Source organism: Leptinotarsa decemlineata, unplaced genomic scaffold (genome assembly GCF_025532065.1).
Source record: "Leptinotarsa decemlineata unplaced genomic scaffold, Ldec_3_MD MMD2_tig00026354_RagTag_RagTag, whole genome shotgun sequence".
NCBI lineage: Eukaryota > Metazoa > Arthropoda > Insecta > Coleoptera > Chrysomelidae > Leptinotarsa > Leptinotarsa decemlineata.
The window spans coordinates 3,843,829-3,858,613 of NW_027412702.1; the positions used below are offsets into that span (position 1 = coordinate 3,843,829).

Genomic DNA, 14,785 nt, shown 5'->3' on the forward strand with positions numbered 1-14,785 from the left:
AGAATTTTGACTAAATAGATGATTTCAAAAAGAAAACCAGTTTTGGGAAATATTATTTCAGATTAAGATTGAATATATACTAAATTCTAGACCTTTATCACATATCTCAGTGGACCATAATGACCCAGAAGCGGTCACTCCCAGACATTTTCTTTTGCTGAGACCAGGTGGTGTCGATATTTACAGTGAAAACAAAAATGATATACTCGGGAGAAAACAGTGGCGTTTCGCTGAAAGCTTGACAAATGCATATTGGAATAGGTGGGTCAAAAAATATCGTCCTACCCTGATTTCAAGAAGTTGGTGGTATTCCAGAAATGAACCTTTAAAATAGGAGACATAGTTATAGTAATAGATGAAAATGCATTTAGAAATGACTGGTTACCGGGTCGCGTAACTGAATTGTTTCCTGGCAGAGATGGCGAGGTACGCGAGACCACGCGAGAGGCGAAAAAAGGCAGCTTCATTAGACTAGTCACTAAACTGTGTATTTTGCCTACTGAGGTGAAGACTTGACTTCTTCACGTGGTGGAGAATGTTGAAGACACTGTATATAATTTTAGTATTTTATTTTGACAAATCTGTCATTTGTTCTAAGACAATTAAATACTGACAATTACAGTAAATTTTCAGTTGAATAAAAGTTAAGACCAGGTGCAAAAATGTTTACCATTCATTCAGTGTATAACTCCTGTGAATGATATCTGAATTTATTCCATAACGAATGGTTGGAATACAAACTGAGTAGAGAATAGTGTCTTCTGTATAATTCAGTGTTCATGTAAAAGTATTTGTTTCGAAATAATTTTTCTTTCGTGTGATTCAATATTTATTTCAGGAGGGCTTTTCCTTCCAGTTTGTGTCTGAAAGTTACTTCTTTGCATGATCTACACATCCCTGAATAGAGTTACTTATTTTTAAATTGATTACTTCCTTCCTCTCTTTGGAAGATTCCCACATTTTTTTGTAACAAAAGGAGTAGTAGAAAGCCAAACACTTTCTTTCCCAAAAAAAAAGTATATTTCAAACAACAAAAAAATGGAAGACTAGAACGGAAGAACGGCTGCACAATATTCGAGTTTGGGTCTCACCAGAGCGTTATATATCCTAATGACTGTTTGGTAATTTCTAAAATGTTTACTTTGCCTCAAAACAAAACCCAAACTCCGTAAACCCTGAGAGACTACTGTTTCAATGTGTTTTTTAAATGACAGGGTTGAGTCATATCGTACCCCCAAATCTTTAACATTACTAACTCGTGCCAACGTGATATTTTCCATTTCATATGCATACTCTATTTTATCTTTCTTTCTTGTGCAAGTCATTACAATACATTTTGACGTATTAAATGGTAACTTATTCTTCACACTCCATTGGTAAACATTTTCAATATCCTTTTGCAGCTTACTACAATTTTGAACACAATCTATCTTTCTATAAAATTTAAGGTCATCGGCAAAGAGTAAATAATTTGAATATTTAATTTCCGCTGATAGATCATTGATAAAAATGAGAAACAATAGAGGCCCCAGATTTGATCCTTGGGGCACTCCTGATTTTGATTGGAACTCATCTGAATAGTTGGTACTGAATTTTACTCTGAACATTCTCTCATTCAAATATGATGCTAAAAATTTCATAGTTCCTTTAGTAGCTCCACATAGAGAAAGTTTATTCAACAATACATCATGATTTACTTTGTCGAACGCTTTTTGGAAATCTGTGTATATCACGTCGACCTGAGTAGAATTTTCCAGATTTCTAAGTACGTCATGACTAAAAGATAACAGATTTGTGGAAGTTGACTTTTTTGGCACAAAGCCGTGCTGTTCTTCATTTATTAAATTATTTACTTTGTGCCACACTTTAGCATATATTATCTGTTCGAACAATTTACCAGGAGCAGGTAACACAGCAATTGGCCGGTAATTTTCTATAAGTGATATTTTACCAGATTTGTGTATAGGAGTTACAATAGCACGTTTCCATCGTGATGGAAACTTATTTTGTCTCAATGAAAGATTATATATATATAAATCAACGGTTCTTGGAAAAACTCCGAACAACCTTTTATAATATAAGGTGGGATATTATCTACACCAGCACATTTTTTTGGCTTAAGTTTTTTTAATGCTATAAAGTGTTCAGTTACTGTTACTTCGTCTAATGAAAAATCGGAGTTTTCTTCAGCAACGATATTAAAGTTGTATTGGGCCGTATGCTTGCGATATACAGATTCAAAATACTCACCAAAGCTATTTGGAACCTCAACGTCGCTGAGTTTCATATTATTGTACTCAAAGACCGAAGACGAAGAAGAATTTTTTTTGTTACTTTTTGTATACGTCCAAAATGTGCTGGTGTCAGTTTTAATAGCATTTTCAATATCATTGATGTAGTTATCAAAACCTTGTTTTATCAAGCGTTTAAGATGTTTTCTTTCTGCGTTATATAAGGTCATAAAATTGTTTGATAAATGTTTGAGTTTTCTATATTTATTTTTATTCCATAAACATTCTTTTATGTCTTTAGTGAACCATATAGGGTATTTATTTCTTTTTTTGGAAGTTTTTGGAACGACTGTGTCTAAAACCTTATATAATTCTGAATAGAAAAAATCAACAGCAATATCAACCTCATTCAATTGAAATAATGGTGTCCAGTCGATATTTTGAATAGATTGAGTCAATCTGAGAAAATCACATAATTGAAAATTATAATATTTTACTGATTCGATATCACGAGTTTTTCTAATGATCTCATCTGTAGCGAATATTTCAATATACAAGACAGGATGGTTAATATCCTCCTCTAAAAGCGGAAAGTCTGACTTCGACACATGAATACAAGATGCATTCTCCTGTGTGACTAATACAAGGTCTAATTTACGGTTATTGATATTATTAATTCCATTACAGTTCTCAAAACCATTAATTTCCAGGAAATCGAGAAAAAATTGATGTTCCTCATCCTTATTATCATGTTCTAGATTTGGTAAGTTGAAGTCGCCTAAGACATATACGTTTCTCTCGTCACATATTGTGTATTCGAAATATTCCAAGTAATTCTTGTAATCTTCAATACTCAATTTAGGTGGTAGGTAAACAGCAAATAAAGTGATTGTATGTAATTTTTTCAATTTAATTTTAACCCAGAGCGTCTCATATGTACCATCTTTCATTCCCCAATTCAAAACCTTGAAGTCTCTATTTACCCCGATCATTATTCCACCTCCCCTCTCTTTTCCTGATAATTGCGAGTTTCTGTCACATCGAAAAATTGTATACCTTTCCAAATTTATTGATTCCGAATCAAAAAATGTATCAGTTTCTGTACCAATGATTATGTCATACATTTCCCCTTCAATACTTATTTTCAAGTCTCTCAACTTTGTTCTCAAACCCCTAAAGTTTTGGTAGTAACATTTAATATTATTCATTATAAAGGTGAGCGTTTTGAATTAATTGAATTTTCTAACAAAAATATCAAAGTAACAAAATATATGATAAATTCAGTAACAATTTAGATTAGCCAAGAATAATAGGAAAATAAAAAAAAGTATCTATTGAACAATGCTACAGTATAGGTGCATGTGTTCCTAAGTTGTCGATTACATCATATATCACTTACACTTCTGATCAATTTTTTAACTCCGTCAATCCTCACAAATATTTCTCCATTTGACGTCCAAACATTCTTGAATGAATATTTTGTGGTAGCAGCCTTCAGAATATTTAGTTTCCATTTACTCAAATCATTCCTGATGACTACGCCGCTGGATTTCAACAACTTCCTATTTATGTTCGAGTTATGTTTGAGTGAAGTTTACCATAAACATAAAATGGCTATTTATGATATGAGTGTTGAAAGTAATGTTTCATTTCGTGAGTAAAAATAAAACTTACTTTCTACACAAATATCATACAAAGCTTTTTGTACAACTGTCCTGTTTTCATAATAAAATAGATGAATTTAATATTTCTATAAAAACACATTTTGACATATATTGTCAGCTAACTATTTTCATGTTATGGCATTTGGTGTGAAGTGGCCGTGTCAGGTGACGCCGAATCACCTGTTTACCAACAAACAGTTTTGTCACAATTAAAGTTCTTGCATAATGAAGAACAATAGTGATGAATTGTGTTCCTCACGATAGTGAAGAGGCTGCAAAAAGAGCTTCGATTGAATTGTTACCAAAAAAATCGGCTCAGCAGTACGACATCGCATATTCTAATTTTCTTATTATCGCATATTCTTAAAAATAGTGTTAATACAAGCAAATGTTTCGAGGTAAGAGCATTCTTAAAGGGGAAATATGTAAGTTTTAGGCCCAAAAAATCAAAAACTCTTACGTTTGAACAAGTCCAGAGGTATATAAATGAGGCACCAGATGAAAAATATTTTATGATAAAAGTTGCTACTATTTTCGGAATATATGGAGCCTGCTGGCGTGAAGAGCTGTGCCATTTATTATTAGAAGACATTAAATTGGTGGATAAATTATTGATTATTCAAATTCCAAATACAAAAACGAAAATAGATCGTTCTTCTTGCATTGTTGGGAGAAACATTGATTATTTTAATAAATACGTTGCATTACGCCCTTCTGTTATCAATCATCAACGTTTTTTTCTGAAATACTCAAATTATAAATGCAGTGCCAACCCAGTTGGTATAAACACGTTTGGGAACATGTAAATATGGTTGATCCTGATATAAATAATGTCCTTGCGCACAATTCCATTGGCTGTGTGGATCAATTTGGTGGATGTCAAATTGGATACCAACATATCTTGGCAAAAGTATGTTGTTAGAAGAGTAAACCTAGATTTTCAGAAACTCAGAACACCATTGAAAACTGAAAAATTAATAAGATTTCTGGTCAAAAAATCTCACAACATATATGGGGGTGATTATTATAGGTTTCAAGGTCTCCAAAAAAGATTTTATGAACCACTTTTCTCGAATTGTTATTTATTGGCTGTTTATTTTGAACAAAATCCAATTTCAATTTCAATCTCGTAGTGTAATTGTTAAAACTGAATTAACATAAAATCCTTACTACCCTGACAAATATTCATATTTGAATGTTAAAAAGTCTGTTATGTCCCACGAATTTTGAACTTGAACTTTCCAGTTATTTCTATGAAGGGGAAACTAGTTTCAAGAATAACAACTGGAATCGGATAAATAAAGCACCGTCAAATTCAAGTTCTATTTCTCACGGATTTCTACAATATCAGAATATTAACATTTTATTGTTGAGAATAATGACAACGCATTCGTCTGACCAGCGGTCATTTCGAATAGCCCTAGGCTCAAGTGGAGATATAGGGTTAAACAGGTGTGACCCTGTTCTTGGATATAACTTGTCTACCCTCTTCTCATATACATGTGAAATTCATGAACTCACTTTATGTGATACGAAAGGATAGTGTCTCAAAGGGTCGAAAAATGTATATCTCCCCTCGTTATCGCTGTTGCGGGTATGACGGTGTTTTATGTAACGTAGTTCTGGAAATTTGACTCTGCGAATGACGGAAAATATGTACAGAGTTACATGCTGTTTACAATGATTTATCAGTATGTCCCACGGCGTGTTTGTGTGCCTGTTTGATCGCGATGAACTCAAAAACTATTGAACAGATTTTCATATGGATTTCGCTTATGGAGGAAGGAGATTTTTGTGTATTATTTAGTAGGGGGATTTACTCGAGCGTCATTGAGACATATTAGGTTGCAAAACTTAGACGACGAGAAGAAAAAAATGTTATATAATATATACTTCTTCATTGGTGGGGGAAGCGGCTATAGATTTTTAAATATGTAAAAAAATACTGTTGCATGGACATACACGAGCGCGTCAGATATTGATAGCGTCAATGTCCTACGTATTTTTAATAATGTTCGTATGTTAATCTGATCGATTGCATGATGCGGGTGGTTGTACGGATTAAAAGTAAAAAGAAAAAAAATTAATCGAGTGCGTCAGATTTTCTAAGGGGGTGTTGAGTGCAAAAAAAGCTCTCATTCAATAATCTGACGATTTCGATTTGACGCAAACTCGCGGCTATTATTTTAATGTGCAAAAAAAATTCCGTCATTTTGAAATACTCAAGCGCATCAGATTAAGATATATATGGTCCATCTTCATGTTCTAGATGTGCTGTCTCATAATCTGACGATTATCTAGAAGGGTTCGCCTAATCTCACAAAAAAAAATACTTTTTTTTTATTTCTTTCAAATCATTGAACTTAAATAATTGAAAAGCTCAGGAAATAACATGCAAATAAATAAGTGTATGTTTTTAAGTAGAATACTTTATAAGAGAATATTTTTTTTAAATATTAAAAAAAATAAAAAAATTTATATTCAATTGATTGATTAATCATCATCATTTTAGCCTGTAATTAACTCACTCTACCTCAATCTGACGCGCTCAAGAATTTCTGATGATAGATTTATTTTTATTAATCTGATCCTTTATCCTTCACCGGCGGCCTTATACAGAGTGACCCATTTGAAAGCGGGCCACCTCTCTAAAACTGTTATTTATTATCCGATTCAGAAGTTTTTTTTTTCAATAGATAGAGCGTCAATAGTTCTATTAGAGTGCTGTGAAGTCGAAATATAAATAAAATTTTCAAGGCCTACTTCGAATTTTTTTCAAGGTCAAAAATCCAAAAAACATACTAGCGATTTTTTTATATGAAATTTGACGACGCCACTGGATTTGTGATGCTTTCAAATGGTTGTGACTGAAATTTCAAGATAAAATAATGTTTTTTAACAGAAATATGGCATAAGTAAAATATACCAATCACTGTCAAAATAATTCAAATAGTTGTATATTAAATAACAATTTTGTAAATAATATGGTTTGAAATACTTCTTCAGAACATAACAACTTTATGTGCGATATAGTTATCTTTATTAGCACACTGCAGTTTGTTGTCAAAGAATAGAAATACACATCTTTATTCATAATATAATTATCAATATTAAAACCATAAATGAACCACTACAAAAGAATGTATTAACATGACAATGCCCACACATTAAATTTTGGACTGTTCCACCAAATCTCCATTCAATTCGATACATTTATCATATCGTTTTCTAATGTTAACCAAAACATTCAATAATTGATTTGGGGTGATATCTCTGCAAGCCTGTCTTATTCTTTCACGCAGTTCCTCTTTGCTCGTTGGGCGAGTTTTGTATACTTTTTCCTTAACGGTGCCCCATAAAAAAAAATCAAGTGGAGTCAAGTCCGGGATCTGGGGGGAAACTCAATCAGTGAACTATTTCGCCCTATCCACCGATTAGGAAAATTTTCTTCCAGCCAATCTCTAACAATCCTGCTATTGTGGATGGAACAGCCATCTAATTGAAATAGGATATGGGCCTCTTCTGCTAGTGGAAGTTCATCCATAGCGTTGGAAAACTCGTTTTTCAAAAAATTCAAAAAAATTTGACCATTCAAATTGTTTTCAAAAAAAAAGGGGCCAATTATTCTGGTATGTAATATTCCGCACCAAACATTTATTTTTTGGGAGTACTGTCTTCTGCAATTTATTATCCAATGTGGATTTTCTTCCGTCCAGTACCTTGAATTTTGAGAATTAACTGTTCCATTGGTTGTGAATGTTGCCTCGTCACTGAACAAAATTTTTTTCAGAAAATTCCTGTTATTTAGATATTCTCCTTGAGCCCATAAACTATACTCCATCCTCTTTTCATTATCGCCTTCTTCTAAGGTGTGAAGAAACTTTGGTTTAAAGGGCTTCATATTATTATATTTCCTAAGATTTCTCCTTATTGTTTCACGCGGTAAGTTGATGTCCAAACTTGCAATTCTCACACTTGTTTTCGGATTATTATTAAAATAATTTCGAATTCGTTCAGAATTATTTCGTCTCTGCCTTTGTACAGTATTAATATTCTTCAGGATATGTTTACTAACAGCTCCATACTGATTGAAAATTTTGTTTACTCTTCCAACTGTAGCTCTGCTAATATTTCGACGCTCCGGATGCATGTTATTGAAAATTCTACATACTTCCCTTTCGGATCTGTCGTTGTTACCACGAAGTTTTACTATTTCAATTTTCTCCTGCAAAGTCAAATTATCTGCCATACTTCTTTATTAGTGTAGGTACTTGAAGAGTTATAAACTTCACTATTAATACTGACAAATTTGTGTCTTTTCGTCTTTTATTTTAATGACTTGTCATCTCCACGGCAACTTAACTTTCAAAGCCTTCTAATAAAAATAATATTTTCGAAATGTGGCATCCCAAACATGTTTGAATGAAACCAAGATATGTAGATATTCGGAATAACTGACAACCACCAAAGAGGAACTGCGTGAAAGAATAAGACCAGGCTTGCATAAATGTTACCCCAAACCAATGATCGAATTTTGATCGAATCTTATGATTAGTTAGCATTAGAAAATGGTAGAATAAACGTATCGAATTAAATCGGAAATTAGTTACAAAGTACGGAAATTAATGTCTGGGCACTCTCATCTCAATCCATTTTTTTGTTGTAGTTCATTTATTTCATCAGTATTGGTTATTATTGATTATTGAATATTGATTACTATTTGATGTAAAGATGTATATTTCATTTCTCTGATGACAAAAAAACTGCAGTGTTTTGATGGACATAACTATCTTCTATACTTTATGGAGTTCTGTTTGAAAGAAACATAATTTGACACCATTTTGAATAACTGCTGTTTACAAGCTCGACTGCTAACGACGTGAAAGAGCATTTTAAACGATATTATTAATAATATTGTGATTTAATATGACGACAATTCGAAATATTTAGATAAAGTGATAAAAATTTTACTTATGCTATATTTCTGTTAAAAAAACATATTTCATCTTGAAATTTCAGTCACAACCATTTGAAAGCATCACAAATCCAGTGGCGTCGTCAAATTTCATATAAAAAAATCGCTAGTATGTTTTTTGGATTTTTGACCTTGAAAAAAATTCGAAGTAGGCCTTGAAAATTTTATTTATATTTCGACTTCACAGCACTCTAATAGAACTATTGACGCTCTATCTATTGAAAAAAAAAACTTCTGAATCGGATAATAAATAACAGTTTTAGAGAGGTGGCCCGCTTTCAAATGGGTCACTCTGTATATGGGGCTCATATTTGGTGGACGTACTTAACCGGGTACAAGGTATCCCCCTGTATATTAATCTGCCGCGCTTTAGTGAATCCCGAGATCCCCGCTTGGGCTCCCCTATTATTTACTGTATTATGTGAATTGGTTGAAATACGCCAATGTTATCAATGAGAAGTCGGGGTAGTGGTGCTACCCGGGAGCTTTCGACTACATATTTTGAGATATTACAAAACAATTAACTAAATATTGCTCTTCACCTATAGGTCTACAGAACAGTTCACGATGACATATGTTCATGGAAGGGGAATATTTTTAGGATATATTAATTTTGGGGAAAGGAAATTTTTGGTCTTCTACTTCTCCATCTTGATACTAATTGAATATATTAAGTGGTAAAGGAGAAACTAATACGAATCACACAACAACAAAAATTAATTGGCGCTACCGGGCGATTTGATTGATTCCACTGGTGCATTTGTTTTTCAGCTGCAGGTGAATCTGGAAAAACCTGCTGCACCATCTTCAAAGAGGAAGATTAAAACTCAGATTCAATCTTCCTCTCTGAAGATGATCACTTGGTGATCGACACACGTGTCAAGGTGTTAAAAATAACGATTTGGTGTTGGGAAAAAACTCCAGTAATATTCAAATTTACAGACAGTTAACTTTGTTTATTGAATGCTGCATATTGAAAGATTCTGTGAATTGCACTTGGTGACAGTTGGTTTGTGAAACAAATAATTACATTTTCTCCTCTATCAGTTTGTTTCTGTTTTGATACGTGCCTTCTTAGATGTTGTTCAATTCAGTGTTAACAGGGTATGTATTCCCTCATGGTTATTTGATGCAATAAAAATATCAAGTCAAAAAAATCGAGGTTAGTACTGATTTTAATTGTATTTATTAATTATCACTTCTTCAGTCTTTTATTAGTATTGTTATTTCTCTTGGTTATCTGTGCAGATGTCATTCATTATTGATCAATCATCAATGTAAAACTTTTGAACGTTAATTTGTTGATTCATATTCATACAATTTTTGTTGAGAAACTGTCATAGCACTCGTAAGGTGATTATGGAATGTTGAATTCTATGAAAACATGTGTCTTATGAATGTTGAAAATTTTGTCATTGCGAAGCAATAAACTGATAATTTCTATTATTCATGTGATAATTCATAACGTTATTTCCATTCCATGATAATGCGTTGATTCGTAAAAATTGTTAGAATTCAAGAGTTAAAAGTCACTTTTTTCGTGTTCACCAACATAACTCATTGAACATTATTCATCATATAGTTTGACGTAACATTAAAAAAGGCTGATAGTCATATTCGTATTACGATACACTAGTTCTTCTAATGCTGTGGTTTTTCTGTTATAATTAAAAAATAGGCTGCTGCTCATCTTTTTTCGAAAACACGTTATGTGAAGAAATTATTCAAAAACACTTTTTTGTGTCTTCAATTTATCTGGCTAGGAGGGTGTTGATGAAATCGAAATATTCAGTATACATAATCAAGTTAATACAGTAATTGAGGTTTTTGTGAAACACCTAGATGGCAAATCTAGGTTATATATTACAAAACGGCTTCGTTGTATTTTGTATATCATCACTATCATACTGTCTGGAGAAGCTACAAAACGCTACAGAGGAACCCATTTCTGTAAAGAAATAAAAGTTATAAATTTTTGACTTGAATCACTTTCATTATATGCAGCTCAAATCTGTATGTACACATGAAGATTCTGGATACTATCTGTATAAAATCTATGAGGAAACCCGTAGACGTGAAGACAATTAGGCAAGATTTCGAAGTGATAAATAGCCACCAGATAACTGTACGAGCTGCAGCTGACTGAAAATGGATTGGTATGGTAAAGGTAGGTCAAAATGGATAAAAGAGTAACCAAAATTTGAGCTTTATAAAGCCCTTGGTAACACCCTCTGCTATTTTTCAACCGAATGGACATGTGTTTAGTAATCTCCTGGTGCAAGCAGAGCAAATAGCCAAGCAGTACTGAATGCTCTGAAGTCATTTATTTGTGAGTCATAGATGACTCAGGACTGTAATGACCTGCCTTTAGAAAACTGTCAGAGAGAAATCAAGTTACTTTGATGTGAATGTCGCTTGCAATGAAATCAAAAAAACTAGGAAGTAGAAAACGTTGCAACGGAATAATCCAATATCCATTTTTCTGAACTAAAAAAGTTATTAGTTCTGTGGATTCTCGGAGAGCCATATAAACGCAGAAATCATATAACGGGAGCTTCGTCTACCAAGATATTACTGAATCAAAGTGCTAGAACAAAAGGAAGTAAAACAAATTATGAGATGAAGTCTTATATTGATTTGCTGAGCAAAAAAATAGCTTCGGGATGTTATGCTTTACGAACGGTGTCGAATGAATTGGGTATTGTAACCACAAAAATTGTGTACCACGCCGTTGTTGAATCGCATCTAAGATATGACATATCATTCTGGGGCACCTGCAACCAATTCCAACCACTTCAATACAGTCTTCGTTCTCCAAAAGCGCGACATCAGAAATCTGTGCAAAGTTGGGCCTAGAGAGTCTTGTAAACCCTTGTTCGAAGAACAGAAATTACTAACACTTTCTTCTTAATTTATACTCGAAACTGTGTACCTAGTACATAAGAACAAATCATTTTATGATAATGCAGCTAAAATATATAACCATCTAACAAAAAGTTTTGAAGATATCCAATCACTTTATCACTTCAGGAAGTCTGTAAAGCAAGTTCTCCTTGATCAGGTGTTTTATAGTGTTTAAGAGCACTTTGATAAAGATATGAATGGAATTCTGTTATGAAATTATTTCCTGTTCAATTATTGCTTATGTTGAATTTTAATAGCTCTTGCAATTTTGAAAACAGTGTCTGATTATCTTATTTACTGAGCAAAAGCTTAGATAAAAGCCGCAGAGATCACCTTACTTCTGCGGAGACACAAGGATGAGCCTATGCATGGGGTCTTCTTCAATAACATTGGAGACCTTGGCTGACGCCTGACGTTCGCTTTTCTCAGGTCGAGTGGGCTGAAGTCGGAAACTGAGGGGTTCATCATGGCTTGCCAGGATGGTGTCTTCAACACCTTAGTCTACCGCAGTCACGTGATGGGTATAGAGGTTCCTGACACAAGGTGCAGGGCCTGCCGCGAGGCGCCCGAGACCCTAACGCAGCATGTCCAGCATATGCGGTCTCGGCCTATATCCATCAACATAACGCGGCCCTAAGAGTGCTATATTACCACCTACGATACTCTTACGGTATTGACGAGACACCGGTGTTGCCCTACGCGGGGGATATTGAATCTGTTGTGGGGAACGAGAAGTGCCAAATTTATTGGAACTATTCGTTCCCTACCCTAATAAGCCTGATGTAGTCCTTCTCGACCACCAGAGCAGAACGATATTTGTCGTGGAGTTTTCAGATCCTGGCGAGACGAATATCGTCAGAGAAGAGGAGGAATAACGGATAAAATATCGAGATTTTCTCTTCGAACTCCGCAAACTCTATTCAGATCACTCTGTCAAGATGATTGTTCTGATTATTGGAGTCCTTGGTAGAATGATGTCCTCTTTACTCTCGAATCTTAAAATCATACCGGCTTGCCGCACTAAGGCAGAAATCTTAGCCGCACAGATGCAGAAGGCTGTCATTCTTGGCTCACTGCGGTTGCTCAGGGCACATGATTCTCTGACCCAATAATCACTTACCCCACGGTGTGCGGTATAGGGCCTGACAATCGCAGACTACGGTGAAAAAAAAATGATAATAATAATAATAATTGTTTTTATTGGTAAGAAACATAAAATATATTTTATCTATTTACTTCCATATTTACCTGTTGATGTCTGACTATTCCTTCATCTAGGATGTATATAAATATGTATGTGTGTGGTATTTATGTTCGTTTATATATGCATATTCGTTTATTTATTTATATTTACTGTAATATCCTTATAACAATAATTTGTTATATTCCTAAATGTAAGAAAATTATTTTAACCTACATTCAAATAACTTGTTGTTCACAACCGATTTTCTTTTGGTTTCTATAACTATTTAAAATTGCTTTGTCTACGAGATGTTCATCTTTCGACAATAAAGTATACTTTATTATTATTATTATAAGGAAGCAGAACCGATTCCGCTTTGAGCAAATAAGAACATGATCTTAGTGACAGGACTCAGTGAAGGACACTACCCACTTAGGTATCACCTCCGTGAATTTGGTAGATAAGACAGTGGGAGTTCTTGGTATTTTTGTGCCGCCGAAAGTGTAGATCACTTGCGTTAAGAATACTAGGCGCTGGTTTGCAAAAGATATACGTTTCTTAGAGAGATAACTCTAATGCACTGTCATACCAAAGGCAGCCGCCAGGAAACTGATTAACTTCTTCATGAGTCTAAGAATTCCGGGGCTCCTAATAAGGTCTAAGATCACAATGTTGCAAAACCGAAAACCTAACGACTAATATATGAAATTTGGAGAAGCGTTGTCTATTTTTGAATAGTTTTATTTGGCTTGCCATGTTTGTTTGTTTGGGTTGAATTACGTAATTGAAGTTTGATCCCCGCCCTGTTGACAGATTGATCTGATATTCGGTACACACATTTAGTTTTGATAACCCAATTTGATAAATTCTGTATCATTGTAAATTCAAGATGGCCGCAGCTACAAAATGGCGGATATTATATCACAGCTATATCAATATGGGTATCAAATGACAAGGCTTGACTAGTAGAATAGTAGTACACTTTGAAAAATACAAATTCAAGATGGCCGCAGTTACAAAATGGCGGATTAAATATAACCTTGTAATACTGAGGCACTAAATGAACTAAAAATGAGTAAACAAAAGTTATGTTAAACGGTTTCATTGAAAAAAAAATTATAATGATGTGGATAATATAGTAGAAACTAAAAAATAATTCGGAGGGTCCCAGTTACCAGTCATCATACCACTTGTCTTAGCAATCTACGGTATTGATTAGAAAAAAAATAGTGAAATCATTGGGCGTAGTATTTAGATATTTACTACGCCCAATGATTTTATTATTATTTTATCTAATCAGGAGCGTTCTGAGAAGAGTGCAATGATGACTGTTATCTAGGACCTTCCGATTTATTTTTACGTTTTCAGTACACTATCTATATCATTATCATCTTTTTTTTTCAATAAAACCGTTTGACATATTTTTTTTCACTTATTTTTAACAACTGAGATTTCAACCAAAATTTTCGAAAGCAACATCTATAATTCCTAAACTCAAAATTGACTCTTTTCACCAAAATTGCAGGTAGTTTTTCAATCACTAATATAAATTTGAATATTGACATAAATTTAATTTAGACTATACTAGCACTATGTTGCTGTATCGCTGCTATTCCAATGTTTTGACAGAATCAGAATCAACAAACTTAAGCGTGCGCAGCGTTATAGAACAGTGCTTTCAAAAAATTGTTCTACAGCGCCATCTAGTGACGAGTTACAGAAAAATTGATAGCCTAAAAACCTTCTCTATGAAAAATTACTTATACATGTCAAGTTTCATCACGATCGGTTGAGCGATGTAGAAGTTTATCACTTACCAACCAACCAA

At 33.7% G+C, this 14,785-nt stretch overlaps 1 protein-coding gene across 1 annotated transcript; it reads right to left on the reverse strand.

The window, feature by feature from the left end:
- Window positions 1-1,046: 1,046 nt before the first annotated feature.
- Window positions 1,047-3,439, reverse strand: LOC141486375 (uncharacterized). Its single transcript, XM_074184239.1, has 2 exons — window positions 2,251-3,439; window positions 1,047-1,933 (listed from the first exon to the last, which is right to left on the reverse strand). Exons 1-2 carry the CDS (start codon window positions 3,437-3,439, stop codon window positions 1,047-1,049), a joined length of 2,076 nt encoding a protein of 691 aa, XP_074040340.1.
- Window positions 3,440-14,785: the final 11,346 nt, after the last annotated feature.

What these genes read in the sequence shown, in the direction of transcription:
- LOC141486375 (XM_074184239.1), bottom strand. Translation starts at nt 3,439, where the DNA reads ATGAATAATATTAAATGTTACTACCAAAACTTTAGGGGTTTGAGAACA. An exon ending in TGAGGTTCCAAATAGCTTTG is followed by an intron (nt 1,934 to 2,250) that starts GTGAGTATTTTG and finishes TATCACTTATAG; the next exon opens with AAAATTACCGGCCAATTGCT.